The following is a 27,074-nucleotide window of genomic DNA, read 5'->3' as shown; positions in this document are numbered from 1 at the left end:
TCTTGGCCTTTTGTTGGTTTGGCTGGTTTTTCAGTGACGTGCCCGCATGCAGGGAATAAGCGCTGTGTGCCCAGCAGGAGGGAATCCAGCCCAGGGCCACCGTTTTAAAGACACAGCTGCCAAAATGAATCAAGGGCCTCCTACTCTTTATAGCCTTTGTCGAATTAAAAGTTGCAGAGGCAGGGGGGTGTACTACGAAAATAAATCACGTGCCTATTTTATATACATATCTATCTGTGTCTGTACCTTTGACCTAATCATTACTCATCTGGGAACACGGTCTAAGGAAAAAAAGCCTACACCCAGAAAATGATTTGTGTCCAAAGACACTCATCAGGTAATCTAAAATAGTGCATCACGGGAAATATCTACATGTCCGACAACAGTGACGCAGCTAGCATCCCTAAGATGGCGTAAGAGGTTATAATACAGCAGCCACTGGAAAGAAACAGGAAAACAGGACTGTGTATGTACTGTGCGCGGGCACGCACACGTTCAAATACACAGATAGAGGAGGAAAGATTCCAGGATGTTAATTAACTGTGTTTTCATGTGACAGGATTAGGGGTCATTTCTTTATTTTCCACGTTTTAGGCAATGCTGCGGGTTAATTAAATATTGGAGGAAAAACTACTGAATTTTAAAAATACAGAATATATTTGCTGTCTTTTTTTTTTCCCTTTTCTGATTTGTAGGCTCCCAGAGCACTGGAGCAGTGCCAGCCCCTACTCCACAAGCCCTGCTGCCCAGGAAAGGCTGTGGACCACAGAGGCATTTCCCATTTGTCTCTGCCTCGTTGCTCATCCAAGGAGAGCCACACACACTCCCAGGGAACAGCAGCCTCTCCGTGCTGCCATCCCACCCTCACCCCTAACAACCTCTCCTCCCGCAGCTCAGGATTAGCGTGGGAGCACCATCCTGCCCGTGCGGATCTTCCCGTCGCGTGCCGGGGCAGACGGGGCCTGTGCTGCAAAGGACACGGCTATTCACAGGGAACATCAAGTTGATGTGCAACCTGACGAATGACTCCAATCTGAATCGGCTGCTATTAAGATCTCAGAGTGGCAAGAGGAAAATCCCTCAGTTCTCCAAAGGACATAATAGGACATTTAACAGATTTCTTTCAAAGGGCAAATGAACAAACACTCGCCATCTGACACTCAAATGAAGCAGGTGACGAATGGGCTGCTTATTAAAAATGCCACCGTTGGAAAAAACAAACCAAGAGACTTGTTTCTCCCTAAATGGACTGCAGATATTCTTGCTTTTCAAAATTATCTGGAGACTAAGCTCAATAACATTCCCTCTCTCCAAGGGAGCAGATGGCCAGAGCCCAGCATGAACACCTTTGAGCGCTTCCCACCTTGAAGGTGGGAGGAGACAGCTTAAGGCTGACAAATCTTTCCCCAGAAAGGGTGTGGCAATGAGACCTCCATTTACCTGGCACGATGCCAGGTTGAGTTCAAGACAACCCCAACCAGGAAGCTTCTGGGGGATCCAAGTACAAAAGGCCCTAGTGCATTTCATGATGAGAACTGTTCCAGTCTTCTGAAACTGACTAGCGTAACACAGGCATGGAGCAAGGCGCTTCCTGGGGGAGCGTCAGGCCAGGCAGGGGCCAGAGGGAGGAAATGGCCAGCTCCTCCTCGCTGTCACACATCAGGGCCCCCTACTGTGCAGTCGGGTGGAGAACAGAGAAAATCGGAGCCAACACACCACAAAGATGAGCAGAGAGCCAGAGTCACAGGGTGAAGTGGCTCCTTCCGCTTTCCCTGGGGTGGGCTCACGGAACGGGCCCACACCCTCAGTGAGTATAGAAGCCCAGGAACCACACGCTCTTTAGTGCAGACACCAGATTTCACCTTCCGTGGCCCTTCTAGACTTTCAAATGCCACCAGTGGAAAACTCCCATGGTCAGGAAGCTGAATTTGTGGGCTCACGGGACACCGACTCTTTACTCCCTGTCGGGTCGTCGGTACACAGCAGAGTGCAGGGGTTCCTGGGTATGCGTGGGAATAAACTGCACACGTCTGGTCAAATCCAGAAGCCAGATGCCGTGGGAGTGAGAAGATGCATTTAGAGGGTTAATACAAAAAGTAAATGAAAAGTATGTTTTCTCGTTTGTTTTTCCATGGTAATGGGTTCATTAATGCTGCATCTATACTACCCAAGTTATATGGGTGATGTGGCAATTCTCCAGGCCCCTGAGACCAGACCAATCATCCAGATGTGGCATCTACAGCCCAGATCCCAGGGCCGGACTTGGAGTCCAAAGCATCACAGAACATCGAGTGTGTCCACGCAGATACGACCCAAACTTGCGGAATGCTCCGACAGACCTGCTGACCTAAAAGGGCCCTCAAACCCCGTCCACAGCAAAGGGAGTTTCAACAGAGACCTCCCCAGAAGAGATGCAGACTGGAGACGTGTGTGTGGGGGGGTGTTACTCTTTGTAATTAGCACGCGAGGATGAGAATATTGTTTCTTACCTCCATCTGATCTACTGACTCAGGCCTGTCCTCTCCCGGGAAACCCATGCAGGAGAGATCAAAAATAGTTTTCTTCAGGTGCTGGTTGTCCGCGTACAGCTCCTTCACCAGCTGGATAAGGTCACCGACCTGGGAGATAAGAGCAGGAGAGGACTGACTACCCACGGGCACACTGCTGGCTCCCAGGGCCACGGCTACGGAGAAGACGTCCTGCATCACAGTCACGGAGAGTCAGGTGGCCTGATTCCAGGCTTCAGGCTACCCTGGGTACAGTGAGAAAAACACCAGCATTTCTGTATTCTAACCCCAGCACCAGACTTCAAGGCAAAGAGATCCTGGGCAAGCTGCCTGGTCTAAGTCTCCATTTCTACATCTGTGGAATGGGTTCCCGTGAGAACTAAACGTGATCATAGTCACAGCACACTACAGCCCTCGGCACGGTCTAAGTACTCTGTCCATGACAGCAAATATGACCTCTGTCTTGTACTTGGGACCCTCTGGAGGAAAATCCCCCAAGACTGAAACTTCTGAGGTTTGTCAGAGGCTTATTTTACAGCATCCGCCTTCCTCTTTCTACACCTCTCTAGCACTGTCCATAATAACAACAGCCCTCAATTATAAAGCAATTCACGGCTGCTAAAATACTCCCAAAAGCTTTAGTCAATCATTCCTTACAAAAATCCCGAGGAGGTGGACAGCAGTATGACTGTCCCTGTTTTACAACAAGAAGCCCGAGACACAAACAAGTTCACTGCCCAAGGTCCCAGAGTTGGGGTGCCTGGAGAATTAAGTGACATATAACAACAGCCAAAGTGCCCGGTCATGTGGGCAGGGGCAGCTGCCCGCACAGAGGCAGAGCCGGGCCTGGACTCCCGGTCCAGTGCTCCTCCTTAAGGCACAGGTCTTGCGAGGCCAGGTACATAAAAAGCATCTGAGCAGACACCACCTTCATTCCCTGCAAGCTTCAAATCACAATGGCTAGTGATTTTCCAAACCCTTCTTAAGGGGGTCATCGTTAGCCCCTCAAAGAAAGTGGGAAATCCCACCCTGACCACACACAGCAGGTGTCCACTGCACCAAAACATGAACACAAATCAGACCCAACCTCAAGGAGGCTATATCATAGAGGGAAGAAGAAAACATTCTGATTCTACAAACATTCACTAAGTGCCGACAAAGGGAACTAGCTCCTGCCCTTAACACAACCACAGTAGGTATAAGCAGTGGCTGTTACCATCTCTGTTTTCTTCATCTTCGAAACACTAACAGATGCCTCAATGCTTCTTGTTCCACTCCTCCCAAAACACCAACATTTTTATAGTTCTCCTTCTTATTTCTTCTGCATCTTACACCTGCTGTTTTTCCTCTCTCTCTCTCTGCTGAAAAAGCCTTCCAACTAGATAAACTCCTATTCAACCTCCAAAACCACTTCAGGTCTCACTTCTATTGAGAAGTTTCCTCGGATCCAGTGAGTACCTCCCAACCCCCGACAGCTAACCTCTCCTTCTCGGCTAGCCCTAAACCTCGCACCTCTGCCTATTACAGCCACCCTTGCACTCTACACTGCCACTGCTGCTTCACATGTCTGTCTACTCTACCGGCATGTGAGTTATTCCCAGACAGAAACTGAACCTGTCACACATAGATCGTAATTTTATAATAAATCACAGTGTCCTCTGAGCTCACACTTCCTATTCTTATCAATGGCCCTTAGAACCTTGAAATACTAAGCCACTCTAACCACACCAATGATCAACAGATTGAAAAATCTTTCCAGTTTTAGAAAAGATTTACTGATCAAACCTGAACCTTTATTCTTTCAAAGAGCATCAATTACCTCCCACTATGTGTGCCAGGCACTGGGAAATCAGAAATAAATAAGATACACTCACTCGCTTTAAGATGTTCACAGCCTAGTGGGGATACAGAAGAATAACCAGATAATTATAGATCAGTATGAGAAGGACATCAATGCAGTCAGGTACAGGAAGAGAGGAAAATGACCCGAGGGAAAGGTGGCTAATTCTAGGGGGTATAGAGAGCATTTCCCAGGGGAGACGGAGCCTGGGTGGGGTCCTCAAGCCTCAGAAGGCGTGCATCAGACACGGGGTAGGGACTCCAGGGAACGTACATCAAGGGGAAAAAAGACAGGCAGGGAGAGAGGGAGGAGAGGCGGGGAGAAGGGCTTTCAAAATCTCACACCTCTGATCAGGAACCCAAGAGACAACAAATAACCAACAAAGCACTGAAAGTTAATAGGTCAATACCTTTTCCTTAAGCTCTTCTTGAGAAAAATGTTCCACTTGAAACCGATTGTGCTCTTCAAGGCAAATACTCAGATAAGATGTTTGATCACTATAAAATGAAAATGGTTCTTCTGCACCAAAAGAAAAAAAATAATGGGGAGGAGGAGAAAAAGAACATCAGAAGTAGATCCTTCCCAGACAATTCCCCATGCAATCCATCTAAGGCACTTTGAATTGGGTAGCAGGGGAAAGGGAGATAAGCACACATAGGGAGTTTAATGCACCACCTTTGGAGCAAAAGTAATTTTCTTCTTTCTCTACAGGCTGGTATCTCAATGTATGGTTTCATCGTGGGCTGTAGGCTTTCACTGTGGCCAACTCTGAATTATAATTTGCATGTCCAGTGCTGTACCTGGAGACCATTCTGAGTGGCACAAGCAAATGGTGATTTTCAACTGAAATGAGGGAGTGATTCTGTTTAAGTGAAAATACAGGAAAATTAGATGTGAGCCTCAAGGGTAGAGCTCAAAAGTGCCTGATGTGTTTTTTACTGGCCCCAGAGCCCGCCATGGGAGCGAGCACACCGAGTACAGAAACCGCCTATGAGATCTACGGTGAGAGACTCTTGGGTCACCCATGGAAGGGTCGGCCTTCTCTGCAGCAAAGGTCCCACTCTCACAGGGAGCAAAGGCGCAGAGAAGGGTCACGCTATTCACTAAGTGGAGCATGATCTCACTCAACACATGTGGGTAAGAGCTGATGCGCCTCGTATAGAGGAAAGAGCTAGACTTCGAAGGAAGATGGCCTGCCTCCAATCTGGGTAGATCAACCCCCACTGCCACCTCGGTTTCTTCACCTGTAATGCGACATCAACGCGTACTCGATCCAGTGGGACAATGGTCAGGAACAGAGGTGAGAAGTTAAGTGCCTGCAGCTGTGCCTGGTACACAGCAGGCGCTCAGGAAATGTCAAACCTACCACTGCTATTACTGATTGTAAGCAGGAATTATAATCAGTAATAAGGAAGAGAAAGGAAAGGAAAGCTAGAGATAAGGAAAGCAAGACACCAACCCAGACACCATGGGGCTCAGATTCTAGCAAAGTGGGGAGCCAAATACAGCTGTCATGAGCACAGCAGTGCACGTACCACAGGACCCTCCCTAGCTGAATCCACTTGCGGTCATGACAGTGTGAAACGCAATGCTTCAGCAGGAAACAGCAGTTTCACCTGTACGTGTCTGTGCAGTGGGGCTCTCTGCAGTGGGTGCCGTGGTAGGCAGAGCCCAGATGTTTAGGGTGACGAGGGCCATTGACCAGAGAAAGCGGATGGCAAGGCCCCAAGGTTATCTGGAGTTAAAAGAGTCAAACAATGCAGGACACAGCAGAGGCAGTGAGGAAGCAGTCCCGCAGCAGGCCCCCTGAGGAATTAACACTACCTGCTGGGCCCTTCGACTCGGCAAGCCGAAGCCAGCCAGGTACAGACTAGGAGAGCGACAGTAACACCATCACTGCAAAAAAGCCTTCCCAGATGACATCCCTGGGGTGCCTCGTCTCCTACTACAGTCTTAGGACTCTCTTAAAGTTCAGCCAAGGCCCTCCAAGTGGGAAAACCAAAGGGAAATACATACAAGACAGCATGTACCTTCCCGCCGCCGGATTTCACTGATCTGCTCCTCCAGGGCCTTCTGCAGGTTCTGATAGGAGAGCACATCCCGCTCCAGCCGCTTCCGCAGGGCATAGATGCTGTTCAACTCAGCCTGCAGGTTGCTGACACTTGGTAAAACAAGACACCAGAATTTTAAAACAGACCTACTTGTGCTTTAAGATGCAAAGCCCAGCAAGCCTTCCTTTGATTTTTATGTCATTTGTGGGGTTTTTTCTGGTTATAAAAGTAAATACATGTTTATAGAACATTTAAAATAGAAACGTATTTTTAAAAAAAGCAAAAGTTACCATAACCCGACTACCAAAAAACACATGGCAGACTATTTCCTCCCAATCTTTTTCCCTGAGTATTTCTATAAGGTTGAAATACTTCTGGACATATAATACTAAGTTGTGCATGTCTCATTTAAATATTTCCCTACATTTTCAGAAATAATTTGCAAACGTCATTTTTAATGACTATATAACATTAAATCGGGTGAATGTCCCACCATTTAACTCATCCCCTATTAGTGGACATTTGGGTCATTTCCAAGTTTTTGCTACAGATGTAGCTAGGTGGAAGTAATTTAATTCCCCAGAATGTTTCTCTGGAATAACGCCTTGCGTGGGCTTTGGTATGGAAGGAAGGCTCTCCACAGAAGAGAAGGCGACAAGGAGAACGTCGGCCATGCCACCCCTAAAAGAGGTGGCACTGGAGGTAAAGGTGAGGGGCAGGAGGGACAAGAAAAAAGAAAAGGAGAAGACTGAGAGTCAATAATAGAAGGAAGAGAAGGACCAATTTAGGGGTCAGAAGACGTCTACAGTAATGGGTTGGCCACTCACAAATGCGGAGTAGAATGGCTTTTTTTTTTTTTTTTTTTTTTTTTTTTTGTGGTATACGGGCCTCTCACTGTTGTGGCCTCTCCCATTGCGGAGCACAGGCTCCAGACACGCAGGCTCAGCGGCCACGGCTCACGGGCCTAGCTGCTCTGCAGTATGTGGGATCTTCCCAGACCGGGGCACGAACCCGTGTCCCCTGCATCGGCAGGCGGACTCTCAACCACTGCGCCACCAGGGAAGCCCAAGAATGGCTTTTTATTGGAGGGGTGGTGATGTCAAGTATCACGTCTGGGTCCGCGTAATATGGTACAGACCTGCACAGAGAGCCTGCACGAAACCAGCAACCCAGAACTCAGAGGAGGCCATGAAAAAGCACACCTCCCAGAACCTGCATTGACGGGGGGAGGACTGTCCCACAGACCTTCCTCCAATGATGCAAATGTTCTGTATCGGCGCTGCTGAATACGGTACCCACTAGCCGAACGTGCCTACTGAACATCTGAAATGCGGCTACATGCTGAGGAACTGAATGCTTAATTTTTTAATTTATATGTATGTAGTCACATGGCTAGTGCCTACTAAACTAGGCAGTGCAGTTCCTCAAGCAGGGCTCCGGACTCCTATGGATGTGCCCGTGGCAGGGGTCTGAACCGGTCCTCTCAGAGGAACAGAGGCTCCAGCAGACACCTGAGTAACGTAAGTATTGTTTCAATGAAAATCTCTGCGCCTAAAGCCTTGTTTCACACTCAGGGTTAGCTTCTTAAGATGGATTCCCAGCAGTGCAATTACTGGGTCAAAGTCTGTGAGCATTTTTTGAGACTACCAAAACACCTTAACATATCAGAAAGCCTCCTTTTTTAAATCCCAAGAAATATGTCACTCTGTCCAGCGTCTGACCTATTTTTCCCTGAAAGGGTCCATCAACACTTTGAAACTGTCAGAAAAGGTGTATGAAAATGTGGATTTGTTTTAGGGAGAGGGTCCATGAGTTTTCATCAGATTGTTCGAGAGGGGTCCACAGCCCCAAAATGGTTAGGAGCCATCGCTCTAAAATATGTGTGCCACAGACTCAAGCCCCACTTATCCTCCAGCGATTTCTTCCAGCTCCATCCATCGAACTGCACACATAAATCAACATCTATTGGAAGGAAAATAAACCATTATGTCTAATCTTCTATGCTTGCTGCTTTGAAGATGGTTCACTGTGAAGCAGCCTCCTTGCAAGGGAAGGCCCCCACCCCCAGCAACCTGTACCTAGTTCCATTTCAAGACAATCATAATGATCAATTTGTAAGGCTGATGGAAACCGTACAGAGGTGTCACAGCACAGCACTCACTTGGATACGGTCATGCCACAGACACGTTTAACCAGGGGGGAGAAAAGGAGATTGTTTTAGTGAAGCTCCTGCAGTGAGGGCTGGGGAAAGCTGACTGCTTCACTCCCTCTTCCATCTTCTGACAGGGTGAAAAGTACACAGCTGCTGCTCCTGTGTCTGTCATTTCTGTTTCCCCAACTCCACGATCTCTGCAAGGTGTGAGGAGTCGGTGGAACAAAAGGAGCTTCACTCAGAAAGAAAGGACAGTCCTGAGCCTTCCTCTTTCTGGAGTAGAGTCGGGGAGGAGCCGGAGGACACACGCCCCCACAGTGCCACCACTCACGAGCTCCATGACCTTGGCGGTCAGCTAAACTGCCCGAGTCCTGCTAGCCTCATCCGTAAAGTGGGGACAGTGCCTTTCCTTCAAGAGTGTTTTGAGGATTAAATGAGATGTTATAACGGAAAAAGCTTAGCACAGTGCCTGACACACACGAGGTGCTCAACAAACATCACCTCCTTCCTTCCACGTATTCTGACTCCCATACAGCAGAGATTTATATGCCAAGCTTTCTGCTACTCCTGAGTTACAGGCGTGATTTTCATCTGGAGATGATTTAAACCCCCCAGGGCACATGTGGCAATTCTGGAGACATTGTTCGTTGTCACAACTGGTGCAGGGAGGGTGCTACTGCCATGTAGTGGCAAAAGCCAGAGACGTCGCTAAACATCCTACAATGCACAAGACAGCCCCTCAAAAAAAAGGACAAAAAGTTATCTAGCCCCAAATCCCAATAGTGCTGAGGTTGAGAAAGCCTGAGTTATAGGCAAAGTATAAACTGTCCTAGTCCTCCAGATGAGAGCTGTCTCAGTAAGGGCCTGGGCTCAGGAGCCACGAGATCTGAGCTCTGAGAATTCCTAAGTGTAGGAGCCTGGGAAATACCCTTAACATCTCCAAGAGCAGATTTCCACTTCTGTGATATGGGGTTGAAGTGTCACTGTGAGGAATAAATCGTAAAGGGAAAGGACCAGGCACACAGCTGCCCTTGGTCAGTTCCTCTCTCCCCGCTCCCCCTTTCCACCTTTAGTTACAAGTACGTCCTACATCTCCAGAGTCATCCAGCTTTCACTGCCAGTTTCCAGAGAGTGCGCAATGCTGGAGTTACCCCAGGGGGCTCCACCGGCCTTAGCCCACAATTCTGCCCTCTTGCTATGGCAAGGTCTGAAGACTCAAAACCCCCTGCAAGCTGAGTTTATGTACAGTGGCATACTGAGGCACATGGAGGCTTTTCACACTGCGGTTAGTCTTAACAAACGTTACCATTTATTGAGCGCTTACTACGTGCCAGGCAGAATTAGGACTTTACACATTATCATCTCGTTCCAAACAACCCTGGAAGGTAGGTAGGGAGGTAGGTAAACAGGTAGGTCTATAGGCAGGCCAATCTCAATTGCACAAATACATATCCTGAGGCTCAGGGTGAAAAGTGACTTACCCAAGAGCTCAGAGCTGCTGAATGTATTTTGACTCTGAAGGTGAACAGGAAACCTTTTAAGCATCCTTATTAGTCACAGCCCTGACCCACCTTGGTCCCATGTACCTTGTTATTCACTAAGGAAGAGCCTATGAAACTCAGAGCCGCCATCTGTGACGCTGAGGAAGCCTGACAGCGGCCACATCCACCCCAGGGCCTCTCAGTGCCCAGAGCAGAACTGGCTCCCATCCGAGTAGCCACACAATTACACCCGCTGTGCCCATTCCCCCTCTGAGGTTCCCGGCGCTACTCAACCCCTCCCCCAAGTGAAATGACGAGCGGCTGAGGCTTCTTGAAAAAGCTCCCTTTCAGAGACTTTCATCAGCATGTTTTCATGTTCCTTAAACTCGCTTCAAATTAAAAATCCTGAAAACTCATAACTTAGAAGAGTTGGGAGGGGGTTCATCCACTGAACATCTCCCGAGTGCCTACTCCATACCAGCCCCCGTGACAGGCACTGGGAAATGCAGACGGCAAGACAGAACCCCTGCCCTGAGGGTGCTCACCGTCCAGGCTGAGTCACAGGCCATACCAGCCAAGTAACACAGGGCAGCTGTGAGGGCAGAAGAACAGAGCGGGCCTCCTGACAAGGGGAACCCCTGAGGCAAATCCTCAAGGATGAAGGGGGATGCAGAGCAGGGTGCAGACAGCTGCTGAAGGCAGAGGCAGGAGACACCCGGCCCCGGAACAGTGAGGACCCCGTTAGGGCTGGAGTGAAAGGCAGAAGAGAAGCAGCAGTGAGGGGTGGGTTTTCTTAACTTGTTATTATGGGAAATTTTAGACATTAGCACATGAAGACATGTCAGTATAATGATCCCCGCCCCGCCCCCGACACCTACCCACACCCCTGTCCCAACAACCAGGGAGCCGTGGCCAATCTTGTTCCATCGGTGTCCCCGCCCGCTCCCTGCACTGCTGTGCAGTGTGGAAATGAACCCCAGACATCATATCCTTCCACCTGTAATCATCCCAGTGTGCAGAGAGGTGACTCCTCCACGGGAGAAGTCACTGAGGCCAACCCAGTGCTGGGCAAAGAGAGGCCCAGATGTGTCACATGCCCGTGGACACAGGCAGGGCAGTGGCAAGACCACTAGCCTATAATCAGCTCTCCTCCCCACATCTCATTGCACCAAATCACCTCGGCAATTCTGTGAAGGCACAAGTCACTCCGAGTCACTTATGGAAAATAGGGATAATACTATTACTTACCTCACAGAACAGCAGTAAGGATTATAAGAGATAATACACGTGGAGGCACTTTCTAAATCTATAATAAAGTATTATAAAAACCTCGGTAATTAGTATTAATGATATTTTTATCCTACATTTGCTGCCAAAATATCAGACAATTCCTGCTAGGAAATAGGTATATCTGATTTAAATAAGGCAATCACCATCCAAGCACTTTAAGCTTCCTAAGCAGAGTGGGAAGGCTTCACTGCCTCAGAAACTACCAGCATTTATTCAAAATATGTGTGTTACGCATGCATGCGCGTGATGTCCAAACAGAAACCCTTACCTGTCTGAGTCCTGCAGAGATTTTACCAGATGTGTATAGATGTCCTGCTCTTTCTTTAAGACCTGAATCAGCTCTTCATAGCCTAATTGTTGTTTTTCCTGAAAACGACAATGGGCATCTGACATTAAGAGAAGAATTCTGAAAGCTCACATCCTTACATTATGCAAACACATGTGGATAGTTCTGGTTTATAAATCCAGACAAAGGTGATCCCCTGCGCCAGGCTCCAGATCAGGCCGCAGTCAGAGGGCACCCCCTGCAGGGGGAGTGGGGAATGACCGCACATCACTCACGGAGGAAGAAAGCTGAGCGCTGTGCTGCCGACAATACCCAACTGCCCTTTGAGAAACTTCCTCTGCCCTCCACCCCCCAACCCAGCTCAGAGCTGCTGGTCATTGTTTTCACAAAACTACAAAGAATGCCCTTCCACGCTTGTTCTTGCTACAAAGAAAAGAAATTCATCAACCAAAACCTGACAAGTTTTAGGGACAAGGGACTTACATTAAAATAGAAGAGGTCAGGTGAGCCACGCTTTCAAGGCACCATGAACAGACTGATGATAAAGAGATCTGAGGTGGATCTCTGCCACTTACTAGCTATGTGACCTCAGCTAACCAGCTTAACAAACCTCTATGAGGTTCAGGCTCCTCATTTATGAAGTGAGGATGTAATTTTGTGAATTTCACAAATGTGAACATTTTTTGAGAGTTCAGATTTTGGCTCTGTCGCTTACTGGTTCTGGGACCCCAGGAAGTTACTTACCAGAGCCACCTGTAAAATGCTGGACAACAGCCACCACCTTATGGAGTTAGAGAGCAGATAAAAGTTCAATTGTGTGCTTCAAGGAATCAAGGATCCCAGGGGAAATGGCCAATTCCAGTACTGATGCAATGAAATTCAAAAGCAATCCATGTCTACAGCATTTTGTCACACCAGAGAATAAGGAAGTGTTTAAATAATGGAGCACCGTCAAAAGGATACAGGAGCCAGTTTGAAAAGGCCAAGCCTGGGACAATTGAGCATCAAAATAATGATAGTGACAGATTATAACCCACTGAGTGAAACAGAAATTCATGTCCACACGGACATGAGTAAATGAGTACATGGGAAGAAGAACGGGCTTTTCTTTACAGAACAACTAATAAATGTAGAAGGAATCATGGAATTAGAAGAATCACCATTTGCTAACCATCATGGTAAGAAATTATTCAGCCAAGAAACATAAAAGGAGGCTAAAACTAACGGGTGAAAGTTTGAAGAAGATCAGCGTATTTACATGGACCCAAAATACCTCCCCTCAAATACTTACTAAATTACAAAGGAAAAAAGAGTAACTGCATAGTCAAGACACCATGCAGACACCACCTTCACAAAGTTACCCAAGTCAGCGTGGCCGGTAATGCTTAGGTAACAAACCTAAGCCGTGTACTGTCGGGTAGGACACACTGAGGACACAGCTCTGGTCCTGTGACACTCCTGCCAAGGATGCCTCACCTGAACCCAGGCACCGAGAAACATCAGACAGACCCAACTGAAGGACGCTCCACAACAGAACTGGCCTGGATGCTTCAAAAGTCTCAGGGCCATGAAAGTCAAGGGAAGACTGAAGACTCAAGTCTATTAAATGCAACACAAGATCCTGAATTGGCTCCTTCTACTACAAAGGGCTTTACGGGATGGCTGGTGAGACATGAATGAGCCTGAGGGTTCGATGGCAGTCTGAGGGTCTCTGCTCAGTCCCTGGCTGTGATGGCTGTGCTGTGTCATACAGGAAAAGGCCCCTGCTGACACAAAGTACACACTCAAGGATTCAGAACTGACAGGGCTTCACACAGGCAACTTACTCTCAGAGGGCTCAGGCCAAGTAAAGCCCTTTACTCTTGTAACTTGCGTATACATCTGATATTATTTCAAAATAAGAAGAAAATGTTAAAATAAAGAAGTAAAGTGTGCAGGACACCTGGCACAGCGCCTGGCACAGACCAGAAGCTCCTTAATGCTAGGGAGACACGGGGTCAGTGGAGAGAGAGGGGCTGCAAGCAGCCCTTGTGTCTCATGTGGACTCAGCCTGTCGCTTAAAGTTCAGATAACGACCTAGGACAGGGCTTCTGACCCTAATGAAAACTCAAACATGAACGAGGGGAAAAAGGTACATCTTTATTTCCGCTAACCTCTAACTGAAATTTAGCATTTCCTTCATTTAGGGGTTGAAGGAACACTGTTACTGCTACAAACCATAGTAGTACTCGTGTTTTCCTGAGATTCTGTCATCAAAAGAAATAGTTACTTTGTATATGTTGCAAGTATCTCAAAATATTTATTCTCATCACTATCTCAAAACTACAGCAGTCACTCTGTTCACCACTAGATCTTGTTATTTAACACATTAATAAAGAAGCACCATTTCTACAGCTGATTTTTTTTTATACTTTGATAACCAAATTTCAAAATAATTGGTTTCCTTTATAATCCTGTGCACATATTTTGTGCATTTAAACACTTTTCCAGGGAAGAGGTCCTTGGCTCCAGCACACTACCAAAGGGATGCAGATGGCAAAAAGGTTAGCAGCCCCTGACCCAGGAGAACGCTGCCGTGCTTCTAGCCCTGAACGAAACAAGGCCAAGGCACTACCACCCGCCAATTGAGGGTTTTAAATGCTAACTCACCAGTTTGGTCATGAGAAGCTGGCCACCCACACTGCTAGAAATGTCAGGCCCTTTTATAAATCGTGTCACATGACACTGGCACAAGGAGCTCCCACCTGCCTTCTGTGCACAGTCACCAGTGTCAGCTCCCACCCATACACACCACACGTAGACAGAGGGCCCCAGGGGAGCGCCTGGGAGGAACTCACCCGGGGATCAAGACGAAGAGGCTACCACGTCCTCAGGATGTCAGCCGTGGTACAAAGTGCTCTCCAGCATTTTCTCATTTAATCCTCACAAGTCAGTGAGCTCAAGCATTACCACTCTCCCCATTCTGGTGATGAGGGAACTGAGGCACGGAGTCAGGGTAGTGAAGCAGGGTGTGGACCCAGGCAGCCAGGCTCCAGGGCCTGTGCTCTTTGGTCCACCCGTGAATGACCCATGATGGATGCAAAGCACTGGGAGTTTGACAAAGGTGACACAGTCACTGTCAGCCACAGAAAGGGCAGCCAACGAAAATAAGAAAACCTACTGCTTCTTGAGCATCTACCACCAAGGGCAGGGATTGTTAAGAGCGTGTGACCTTATTAGCTGTGTGACCTTGAACAAGTTACTCAATGTCTCTGTGCTTCAATATCCTCACCTGTAAGTAGAGGTAATAATTCTACATATCTCATAGGGTTGTGAAACAGATTAACTGAGCTAATCTATACAAAATTCTCACACGGATGCCTGGCACAGAGTAAACACTTAAGGAGTGTCAACCATAACTACCATTCCCACGCTCCAATGCTAGGCCAGGTCCTTAACATAGGTCATCTCTAATCACAATAACAACCAAGGAGGTATATTAATCTTCCCACTTTTCAGGTGAATAAACTGATTCTCTGAGACGACAGGTCATGTATTTAAGTCCATTCAGCTAATAAGTGGCAGTCAGAATTTGTGCTTAGATACGTAACCAACCAAGAAGGACTAGGAAAAAAGATGAATAAATGTGGACCTCAGGTGGATGTGGGAGACTCAGCTGTGGGAGGTACATATCCAGTGAAAGAATCCCGACCCTGTATCTTAACTGGATCACCGTGGGCCTGGCTGGAAGCCCTAAAGGACTGCCCACTGCGGTGCAGGGCCTGGGTGCCCGGCTTGGTTCCCCTCCCCTCCTTTCAGGCAGCCATTCCAAACCTTCACCAGGTTCTCCAGGTCACTGCTCACCTCAGCCCCCACCCTCCACCTGCCAGCCGGTCACACCTGTGCTTGCTTTCCTGCCCTTCCATCTCCGTGGAACCAGGAAACTCCCTCCTCCTCCTCAGAGACCACACTCCATCAGTCGAGCCCTCTCCACTGACACCCTCCACAGTCCCTTACAGAGACCCTCCTTCAGCCCCATGGCACCCTGGTTCACCTTCACCTTCACCCAGAGCTCGTGTACCAACCACGTGTTCGTTCACAGGCCTGGGGACCCCTTGCGGGCAGCAGCATCCCAAGCCAGGCACAGTGCTTGCCACAGATGCTCGCTGAAATGATGATTAAAAAGGTAAGAGGGGAACACAGGGACCAACATGACTCTTCAGAGCAGAGATTCCTGTGGATATTTTGCATAATGGAAGTCAGAGTGAGTCAACGTCTTCCTAAAAGCAAATTGCTCACCCATGTTAAATAAATGAACTCTTCAGAGCCATTTGGGTCCCATTTCATCAATCACCTGTTCCCCTGCGCTGAATCATGCCCCATTAGAATGAAGTCATTTGGCTCCCTCGGCAGAGCTGGCAAACCAGTGGATCTCCTCGGCACAGAGGCAGAGGGCCAAGCGGCCCAGAGGGGGCCCCTGCTCAGCAGGAGCAACCAACCCCCCTGTCCCCTACCCTCTGCCCTCCATCCCCACTCTCCACCCCCGCCCTCCACCTTGCCTCTCCAAACAAGACAGAGCCCAAGAGTCTACGACCCTTGGCATCTGTGAGACTCTCCAGTATGTTCCCAGTAAACACTCCCTTTCATTGTTGTTTTGCTCAAAAGAACCTTAACAAATACACTCACATTATTTTTAATCCTCTCAGGAGGCAGGCATGTAACTCCCCATTTACAGACTAGGAAGGTGAGTTTCGGCAAGAGGAGGTGACTTGCCCAAGGTCACAGAGCTAATAAGCGGCAGAACGGACATTCTGACACCAAAGCCGAGGCATTTTTCTACTCCACCATAGTTTCCTCAATGACTTGAAGGAAACGCATGTAATGGGCAGACCATAATCTGAAGAGGCAGCAGATATGTGTAAAGAGAAACCTTAATGGCTCACTTCTTGGTAATCAGGGCAATTTAGTGGCCTGGTAGACAGATGGTGTCTATTTCAGTAGCTATATCACAGCTCTGCAACAAAGACATTTATTTTAATACTCAGGAAATTCAGCTGCAATGTCCCAACCATGTCAATAGCCAAACTATAAATCACTGGCTGCAGCAAGTTAAATATGGTCAGTGTATTTTACTCTCTGTTCTTCAATTCCCTGGTCATCCAGCATTAATTCTCAGGATCACACATGATTAGAAGGAAAACAGACTGCCCAGAGCCAATGGAGACATCATCACAGCCTCAAGTTCTTCGTAGAAATGGGCAGAGGATAAACCCTAAATCAACACAAAATGGCCAAGGGCAGAGCAGAAGAAATCTGTGTTTTCTACAAAGAAAGAACTACAACCTGAAAAGTATACCTTTCTCGGGGGCAAAATACTGTAGGCTGCAACTGCTGGGATTTCTTAAACTGACACCTAGAAATGTTCAATTCCTAAACGATCATTTATAATCTTTTATCCTCGGTTTGCAACTACTCTTACAGAACAGAATTAAAACCTTTGCTAAACTATGTAGGTATTTTGCACAGTCATTTAAGCATCACCAGGATCTAAAATATGACTGAAATGCCCATGGGATGACTTTATACTTGTGTTTCTAAGAAGTACAGACAGTGGCCAGCACAAAAAACTAAAAACAATGTAGTACAGATGATCAAACTAGTGACATGAAATATTAAAATACTCTGTTCAGTAAAATTAGAAACATTTTGTTCAACATTTAGACACTTTTTACATATCTAAAACATGATTCAAAATAGTAAAGTTTAACTAAATGTATTCAAATTAGTGATGATTTGTCCATCTAAAAAACCTGATGGGCTGCTAGCTTGTTTCAAAACAGACTGTGCCTCATGAAAAGATGCTCAACATCGCTAATCATTAGAGAAAATGCAAATCCAAACCACAATGAGGTACCACCTCACAGCGGGCAGAATGGCCACCATCAGAAAGTCTACACATAATAAACGTTGGAGGGGGTGTGGAGAAAAGGAACCCTCCTGCACTGTTGGTAGGAATGTAAATGGGTGCAGCCACTATGGAGAACAGGATGGAGGTTCCTTAAAAAACTAAACAGAGGGCTACCATATGATCCTGCAATCCCACTCCTGGGCATATATCTGGAGAAAACTCTAATTCAAAAAGGCACATGCACCCCAATGTTCACAGCAGCAGTATTCACGATAGCCAAGACATGGAAGCAACCTAAATGTCCATCGACAGCTCAATGGATAAAGAAGATGTAATGGAATATTACTCAGCCATAAAAAAAGAATGAAATAATGCCATTTGCAGCAACACGGATGGACCTAGAGATGATCATACTAAGTGAAGCAAGTCAGAAAGAGAAAGACAAATACTTGATACCACTTATATGTGGACTCTAAAACAATATGATACAAATGAACTTATTTACAAAACATAAAGAGACTCACAGACATAGAAAACAAACTTATGGTTCCCAAAGGGGAAAGGGGGAGGGGATAAATTGAGAATTTGGGACGAACAGATACGCGCTACTGTATATAAAATAAACAACAAGGACCTGCAACATAGCACAGGGAACTATATTCAGTATCTTGTAATAACCTATAATGGAAAAGAATCTGAAAAAGAATATATGTACACACACACACACACACACACACACGTGTATAACTGAATCACTTCGCTGTATACCTAAAACTAACACAACATTGTAAATTAACTATACTTCAATTTTTAAAAACCAGTTAAAAAAAAACAAGACTGTGTCTGATTATACGTTAACGTGCATCTTAATATCCAACTAAATTTGGTCAAAATAAAGCAACTATTCACAAAATAAAGCAACTAAATCACAAAACATTAGCCCTCTGAGATTTAGTTACTGGACTTGCCCAAGGTCACTCAAGTGAAGTGACGGAGCCAAGAGAGGACTCCAGGCCTCCAGACTCCTGGCCCAGCCCAACGGCCAAGTCCTCGCTGACACTCTTACTCAAGAGGGGTGGCAAAACACAAATCCACAAATGGTCAGAGTTAAGAAGGAGATCCCACCGCTCAGGCAGCGGTGGCCTCCAGGACCAGAGCTGATACGGAGCGGATACACAGTGCAACGGCCGGTACTGGTGCTAAAATACCGAAACACGTCTACACCAGTTGTAAACTACCCCCTGATCCATACACCCCAACCACCCCAGCCCCTCTCCAAGACCCAGGAACTACAGGCACAAGAGCAGGCCTCCGGGACTCCACTCCAGCCCTAGCGCCTGCGTCTGTTCTGATGGCTGTGCCCGTGCTGCACTGGTTGTTAATTATTTTGAGAATCATCCTTCACAAAAACCACAAGGCGTGCGTTGGTGGTATAGTGGTGAGCATAGCTGCCTTCCACAAAAACCACAAGGCGTGATCAGAGTCATTCATCAGAGAACTAATCTGCATAATAATTCCCTGTTTTCTGAACGTATGTACTTAACTAAAGCCAGGCTTAAAAAAAACAACAAACCTTGGCCGACAGTGAACGCCTTTCTTTCCCATCTCTGGCTGCCTAGCCGTATTACAGGCAAGCTGCACGTCAGAACAATCTGGACGCATCTCCGCAAACCAATATCATCAGTCATTCAATCAACAAACGTCCACTGAGCCAGGCACTGGGATTCAGACACGAACGCCAGTTCCCTTCCCCTGAGGTGCCTCCCGGGGTGCGCAGGGCTCGAGGGAGGGGAAGCAGCAAGGCGGCTCCGTAACGTCAACCCAAGGGCTAAGCGCTACGGTGGATGGATGTGCAAAGTGCCGCACAAGGGGGGGACAAGGAGACGTAGCGTTCAGCAGGCCAGGCAAGGAGCCCAGAGAAGGTGACAGCAGAGCGGCAGCCCTAGGGGTGTGCAGCAGCCACCAGGTCAACAAGGAAGAAGAAGGCATTCCAGGCAGGTGGAACAGCATGTGCAAAGGCACAGAGAGGCACAAACATGGAGTTCTCGGGAATCTGCAGTAAGTGAGGTGTTGTTAGAGATGATGGGGCATGAAAGAAAAGGAGAATGGAAAGCTAGCTTGGGGCCAGATCACGAAGGGCCCGCTGTGCCACTGTAGGTGTGCATGGAAATGTTCAGCTGGAAAATGTTCTTACCTCGAGATTACATAGTTCTTGAGAGAGTTGCCCCCAGGAGGGCAAACATGAGGCTCATCTTTGAACAAGCTCTAGTTTCTCGGTTTCCTGAGCAGTGCAAATACGAACACTCAGCTGAAGGATACTAATCTGTAAGGAGGAAAGACTGAGAACCCCTCCTCCTATCCGCCGTTAGCTCATTTACCAGCACAAGGGCCTTGGAGGATCTTTAGGTCAGAGGAGTCATCAAATATGTGTCAGGAAAGGATACGAATTTGCATGTGAATGTCCAATTTCAGTCGAGCTTACCTCGGAGAAGATGCTTTTGCCGCCTGGTGACTGAGAAGAGCACTTTTCTGTTATTAAGTCTTCACTCCTGAACTCGAGATCCCCCGCAGTCATTAAATAACGGTTCTGCTGTATTGCTTCCAAGTCTTTTTCATTGAATTTCTAAGGAAGAAAACAAATCATAAGGAAGTTGTCATCAAGAAAAAAATACTAAGAGATGGTCCCAAACTCTTTAAGGGAAGATTTACTGTTTTTCCCAATTTAAACAATTGCCACCATCCCAAAATATTAGGCAATTACAAATGGTAATGCAATCCCTTTGTGCATTATTACAACCAGGAGAGCAGCACGCCAGCAAGGCATGGGCAAGGACAGTGGCAGTCATTACAAACCTCCCCGCTCGCCACCACCGGGACACATCCCAGCGGGTACAAGAAGACAAAGCCCAGGCTCTGGCCCCACGACCCAGGCTCCAATCCTGGGTCCTCCTTGGCCAGGGTGTGATTTCTGAGTCCGTTTCCCATGCTACAGGGTTAGTGCAGTGATTAGAGGGACTGTGTATCAAAACCCAACAAAGTCGGGCTTCCCTGGTGGTGCAGTGTTTGAGAGTCCGCCTGCCAATGCAGGGGACACGGGTTCGTGCCCCGGTCCAGGAAGATCCCACATGCCGCGGAGCGGCTGGGCCCGTGAGCCATGGCCGCTGAGCCTGCACGTCCGGAGCCTGTGCTCCGCAACGGGAGAGGCCACAACAGTGAGAGGCCCAAGTACCGCAACAAAACAAAAGAAAACAAAAAAAAAACAAAACCCAACAAAGTCTAGGCGCTCCTGAAACATTACACATTTGACAAAACTTGAACCGTCCATATCTACGAGGAGATTTGACTTCCAGGAAGAAAAAGGCAAGACTGCAACTACTTTGGGGGTCTGGTCCCAGGTGAAAGCTCCTCCTTCACGATGAGACACAATACAGCCCGCTTCACCAACCCCTTCAGAAGAGGTGACATCCAACGATACTACAGGCCTGGAAACCACTTCTCTGGTCTTTTGGCCAAATTCAAGCACAGAATCTATTCCTAACGATTTAAAGCCTGGTAACTCCTGAAATAGGTGTCCGTCCACTCTCTGTGGTCCTAGCCACCCATCAGAATTAATTCATCATGTCAAACATTTCTAATATAGCTGAACACAAACAAGAAAGTAGAAGCAATTTTTTGTAAAAACCTATTGAACTGTAACAGGAAGCACTGGGAATTAAATAACCAAAACAGAAATTCTAGAATTACCATCATACAGTTGTGCTTGAGTTACAATTTTCATTTTTATTTCTTAAAAGTCCAACTATACATACACATTAACAAACGGGGCCACAAGGGTTAGAAGGGAACAGCCACCCTTAGCTCGCCACTTCTCACCTCTGAGTCCCACTCGCAGAAAAAGACAGCTTTTGACTCTACTGATTTCTGTTATTTACTTCCATGTTTCTACATGTGTTCCTACACTCACATTGCTTGATTTCCTAAGGTTAGATTTTATTAACTGGCTCCTGTCACAGAAGTTTAAGGATGTAGCTCTCACATCATCTACCCCCCAACGCTTTTCCTAATAGTTACATCACGATTTTGGTTAAATCAACATTCTGCATTTACGTGATTATGGCCACGCACATACTGTCCACAGCCCAGCCAAATGGTGTTCCATGGTGACATTTCCGTTCATGTTTAATTCCTTGCTTTTCTTGGAATTAGCAACAACTGCTTTGTTGTGTTTACTTAGTTCATAAAACTAAATTATGCACTTAGTGTTAATTTATCTCCAAACTTATAAATTCTTCTACATGGAGTCAAGACACATCAGGTAAATGATGGGCTCTGTTTCAGTTTCTTGAAAAAATCCCAACTAAGCCCTCCCTCAACGGCTCAAATCTGGGCTTCTATGTAAGTGGCTGGGATCTTCCTTCCCCACATCCCAGGTGAATTCCTTACTTTCTGGATCCCATTCTGTGTTACTTCCTCATTTGTACGGACTCGTCCTCCAGCAGCTTCCTGCATGGAGCACATGGAGGCAGGTGATTTTAGGCATCAAATATCTGAAATTGCCTTCACTGGGCCCTCATTCTTGCTGTCAGCTTGGCTGGCTACAGAACGCTGGATTGGAAACCACTTTTCCTCAAAACTGAAAGCACTGCTCTCCTGTCTCCTGGCTTCCAGTGTTGCTGCTGAGAATTCTGATGTCGTTTCGGGTCTGGGTCCTTTGTATGGGACCTATTATTTTCCTCTCTCTGGAAGCCTTTCAGATCCTCTCTTTGCCCCTGTGTCCTGAAATTTCACGATGACACAGGACTGTGAAATTGCGACAGAGGTCTTTCTTCATTCACCGTGCCAGAAACAGAGCAGGCCCTTTCAAGGTAGAGATACCTGCCCTTGCATTCTGAAAAGTTTTCTCCTATTACTTTGAACTTTTCCTTCCCTCTGCTTTGCCTCTTGTATCTTTCTGGAACTTCTGTTCGTCATATATTGGAGCCCTTGACTCGAGCCTCTGATTTTCTTATCTTTCTTCTCTCATTTGCTCACATTTTTGTTTGTTTCTGTGTTTAACTATATTTTCTGGAAGATGTACTTGACTCTCGTGCAACTTTTCTAACTCTTTTATTAGGCTCTTTATATCTGTAATCATACTTCCAATTTCCAATAAGGTCATTCCTCTTTTTCCCAAATATCTTTTTTATCAGATGCCGAACTCATTTCTTATCTGAAGATGTTACAGTACTGAGTTTTTTGAAAAGCTGTCTAGTTTTCTTCTCCGCCTCCACTGTTTCTGTTTCCTCTACACAGCTTTGTTCTGTCTTTGTCTTTCCTCTCAGACGCTTTTCTCCTGTTTGAGGAACTCAGGCCACCCACGTATCTTTTTTTTTTTTTTTTTTGCGGTACACGGGCCTCTCACTGTTGTGGCCTCTCCCATTGCGGAGCACAGGCTCCGGACACGCAGGCTCAGCAGCCATGGCTCACGGGCCTAGCCGCTCTGCAGCATGTGGGATCTTCCCAGACCGGGGCACGAACCCGTGTCCCCTGCATCGGCAGGTGGACTCTCAACCACTGCGCCACCAGGGAAACCCCACCCACGTATCTTTAAGGGTAGAAGTGTCCAGAAGCTCTGTGAGTGTGGAAAAGGTACATCAACAGCAGCCTCACTGTGAGGTGATCAGGTGGGGACTCAGCTGTTTTGTTGACTGTCAGTCAGCATCTTTCAGTCTTCTCGGTCCACAGAGGACTCTCCGTGCTGGTACGCACACTTCCACTCCTTCTCATTGAGAGATCCACTCCTGTTTTCAGCTGCATCTGGTGAGCCCCAGGCCAGAGCTTTTCTGGTTTAAGGTCCCCACAGAGTAAACCTCCCATATACTGCTGGTGACAATAAGGCCACCTAACTGCCCAGCATTCCAGCAACCTCTGTTGCTGACAAAGGTACCAGGTACCCCCACTGCCCGCTGAGCCTTTCTGGGTTCTGTAGGATTAATCAGCTTCTTCTTGTTGGCTTTTCATCCCCAAGGCATGAGGCAGAGGGGAGAAAGCTGAATCCTATGTAGTTATTCGAACAGCAACCTGACCTTCCACCATTCCCATTCTCCTGGTCCTGTGCGTTTATACCTTTTCACTCCTTCACCGTCACGTTAATGAGGCTTCAGGAGGAAGCAGTGTTAAACACGCATGTTCACTCCACCATGGTTACCCGTAATTCTGAGCTGCATCAAAAATCCAATATACCGGGCTTCCCTGGTGGCGCAGTGGTTGAGAGTCCGCCTGCCAATGCAGGGGACACGGGTTCGTGCCCCGGTCTGGGAAGATCCCACATGCCGCAGAGCGGCTAGGCCCGTGAGCCATGGCCACTGAGCCTGCGCGTCCAGAGCCTGTGCTCCACAACGGGAGAGGCCACAACAGTGAGAGGCCCGCGTACCGCAAAAAAAAAAAATCCAATATACCATCAAATGATAAGGGTAGTCCAAGACAAAAAAGGAACAGATAGAAGAAAAGTACAGAGGACTGAGAGAGCATGGCACAAATGAAAGCCAGTACCACAGCAGAAGGCTGGCACTAGAGCAAAGCAGGCTGGGGCCTGAATCAGGCCCTGCCATTTACTAGTCACGTGACCCAGGACAACTCCCTTCTCTTCTCGAAGCTTTCATTTCTCCAAACTTACCTCCCTGGTGGCTGAGGTCCAAATGACATAAAGAAAGCTCTACAGTGCTCCGATAAATAACAGTGAAGACCACACTCTTTTTTTGCCCAGCCTTACCTTTTTATAAGCATTCCTGTAAAAAAAAAAGTTTAAAAAACAAAGCAAAACAAAAAAACCTATGCCGAAGTCAAAAGATTTAAATACAAAAGAAAAAATGTGTGGTACCTGAAGCAACAAGTCCTTCTGACTGGCATTTTCTGTTAGACTTCTGATCACTTGCTCTTGACTGTGCAATTTTTTATTACTTTCATCCAAAAGACTCTTGTAACGATTCTCCACTGCTTTCTCTCTTTCATTCACTTCATTGCGTAATTTCTCAACTTCATTTCTAAGGTCCTACCAGAAGAAAAAAGAAAAAATGGAATTTACTTGACAAAAATTTCAAGGTAATCTTTCACCTGTTTACCTCACTGCTGTAAGAGAGCAAGGTAAATAGATATATTTTACAAACGTGAGCTTCCTTCTCATTTAAAGTCTTATAAAACCAACTTTTAAGAATACTAAATTTGGGGAAAGCTTCATGCACAGACATTTATCACAAAATTATTAACAATACCGAAAAGCCAGAAAGAAACTAAATGTCTAAATCTAGCAACAGAGAATTAATTATAAAAAGCATATGGTATAAAAAATATCACAATTATGAGTAAAAACAAAGCAGGATACTATGTAATATGATGCTGATTGTTTTCTAAGCGTTTACACAAAATATTGTCAAGGCTATGGGGAAACACACCAAAATAATGACAGTATCCCCAAGCAGAGGGATTATGGGTGACTTTGCATTGATTTTCATTTTTCTGAGTTTCTAAAATCTCTAAATAAGTCTGTATTACTTTCATAATCAGAAAAAAAAAACTGTCTTAAAAAATGACATTTATAATAACATGGAAAATGCTTATGTTAGAATGTTAGGGAAAAAAACAGAAAACAAACAGTATACAGTGTGATTTTTAACTACCTCAAAATCTGTACTATTTATAATATTGAAGCACTATTCATAACAGCAAAAGGCTGGAAACAACCCAGATGTCCACCCACGGAGGAACAAACTCTGTTGCATTCTCACAGTGGAGCACTCTTAAGCTATAAAGGAAAAGGAATGAGGACTCTACAAATACCCCGACCACAAGTACTCTTCTAAACATATTGCTGAGGTGGGCATGTGGGGTGGAGGGTGGTGTGGACCCCAAGAGAAAAAAAAAGTATGTCTAGCATACTGCCATTTAGTTAACCATAAGTAATGGCTGCCTATATGGAAAAGGAGAGAACAAGGTGCAGGAGAGAGTAGACTCATTTTACAGATGTGTCAGTGAAGCTGTTTAAATGTTTAGATAATTATTTTAAAAATAAAATAATAATCTCCTAAAACTAAAAGCAAAAGAAACAGAAAAAGAATTTAACTGTGTATCAAGCTGACTGGGTAACCAACCAGAGAGGAATGATTTCAGTAACATAAAAGCAGATTAATTTGTACACCCCTAGTGGGATATTTCTCCAATGTCAAAGGGACTGCTGCAAAAATCGTAAACTGTTTTCAGTAATCATGTTGCAGGAAATAATATTCGTATTGTTACTCTGAAACTGTGTGTGCACAGATATATACATATTTATTAAATAAGTAATTATCACTATCATAAGAACCAAGCCTCAGAGAAAACAAATACAAATATAAAAGAAGTTAAAACATGTAATTCTAAATTTGAATTGGAAATACGAATATAAACTTACATTTTGTTATTTCTTTCCTTTCACTGAAAAAGCCTAGAATCAGTATCCTCCCTAGCATGCAGGCTGTAGTCTCTAAATATCATTGCTCACCAAAAAAAAAAAAACAACAACAGGGTTCTTTAAAACAGTGGTTCTCAAAGTGTAGTCCCTAGAACAGAGTTAGCAGCACCACCTGGGAACCGCAAATGCAAATCACTGGGCCCTAACCCACACCTATTAAATCAGAAACTCTGAAAGGAGGGAGGGAGGGCCCAACTATCTGTGTTTTAATAAGCCCTCCAGGTGATTCTAAATCACACCAGAGTTTGCCTTATAGAAAGGGATGATTCCAGGCCTGGGGCAGGAGTATATCGTATAAGCCCAGACATCTTATCATGTCAGAAAGGAAGGAAGCTGTCAAAGACTACACATTCACGTCCAAAGAACTCAGGAATCAACTCGAATAAGCTTTTTCACTGTTGAAAGATAGGACAATTAGAATATCAAGGATAATGACAATGAATTAAAATACGTCAAAAATGTTAAAAAGCTATGAGTTCATAATAATTAAAAAATAAAAAATCTTTTGGTCACTGTGATAGGCAGAATTACGGCCCCCCAAAGATGTTCACATCCTAATCCCCAGAATCTCTGACTATGCTGAATTACATGGCAAAGGGTAATAAAAGTTGAAGATGGAATGGAGGTAGCTAATCAGCTGACCTTAAAATAGAGAGATTACCCAGGTGGGCCCAATATAATCACAAAGATCCTTAAAAGTGGAAGAGGGAAGCAGGAAGAAGACTACACCAGCCATTGCTGGCTTTGAAGATGGATGGGGGTCATGGGTCTAGATGTGCAGACAGCCTCTAGAAGCTGGAAAAAGCAAGGAAATGGATCTTCTCCTGGAGCCTTCAGAAGGAACACAGCCCTGCCATGGTAAGACCCATTTCAGATTTCTGACTTCCAGAACTACAGGGTAGGTTTGTGTTGGAAAGCAGCCAAGGGTGTGGTGATTTGTTACAGCAGCAATAGGAAACTAATACAGTCACCTTTGGAAGATTTTAGGGAATTCTTCCATTGTCTTTCTTGTATGAACTATACCCCAGAGTAACTAAATAGATAATGAAAAACAAATTTTTCTTCATACAAGTATACAGCTATAAAAGAAGAAGG

General features: G+C 46.0%; 1 protein-coding gene across 6 annotated transcripts in view; it reads right to left on the bottom strand.

Annotated features, from left to right (window-relative positions):
- The window catches only part of CDK5RAP2 (CDK5 regulatory subunit associated protein 2), a gene marked incomplete at its 5' end in the record, with an annotated part of 184,507 nt that overhangs the window by 78,355 nt on the left and 79,078 nt on the right, over positions 1-27,074 (bottom strand). For 3 of the 6 annotated variants that reach the window (XM_079706153.1, XM_079706157.1, XM_079706155.1), the window contains 6 exons: positions 2,490-2,618; positions 4,757-4,866; positions 6,378-6,508; positions 11,590-11,687; positions 19,977-20,117; positions 24,354-24,524. In XM_079706153.1, coding sequence (XP_079562279.1) covers positions 2,490-2,618; positions 4,757-4,866; positions 6,378-6,508; positions 11,590-11,687; positions 19,977-20,117; positions 24,354-24,524 — 780 coding nt within the window. The remainder of the gene's footprint in view (positions 1-2,489; positions 2,619-4,756; positions 4,867-6,377; positions 6,509-11,589; positions 11,688-19,976; positions 20,118-24,353; positions 24,525-27,074) is intronic. The other 3 variants (XM_079706154.1, XM_079706156.1, XM_079706158.1) reach the window with 1 other exon arrangement.

The sequence above is a fragment of the Hyperoodon ampullatus genome, assembly GCF_949752795.1.
Source record: "Hyperoodon ampullatus genome assembly, chromosome: 6".
Lineage (NCBI taxonomy): Eukaryota > Metazoa > Chordata > Mammalia > Artiodactyla > Ziphiidae > Hyperoodon > Hyperoodon ampullatus.
The sequence above is the reverse complement of the archived record's forward strand: the minus strand, read 5'-3'. Positions and strand labels throughout refer to the sequence as shown.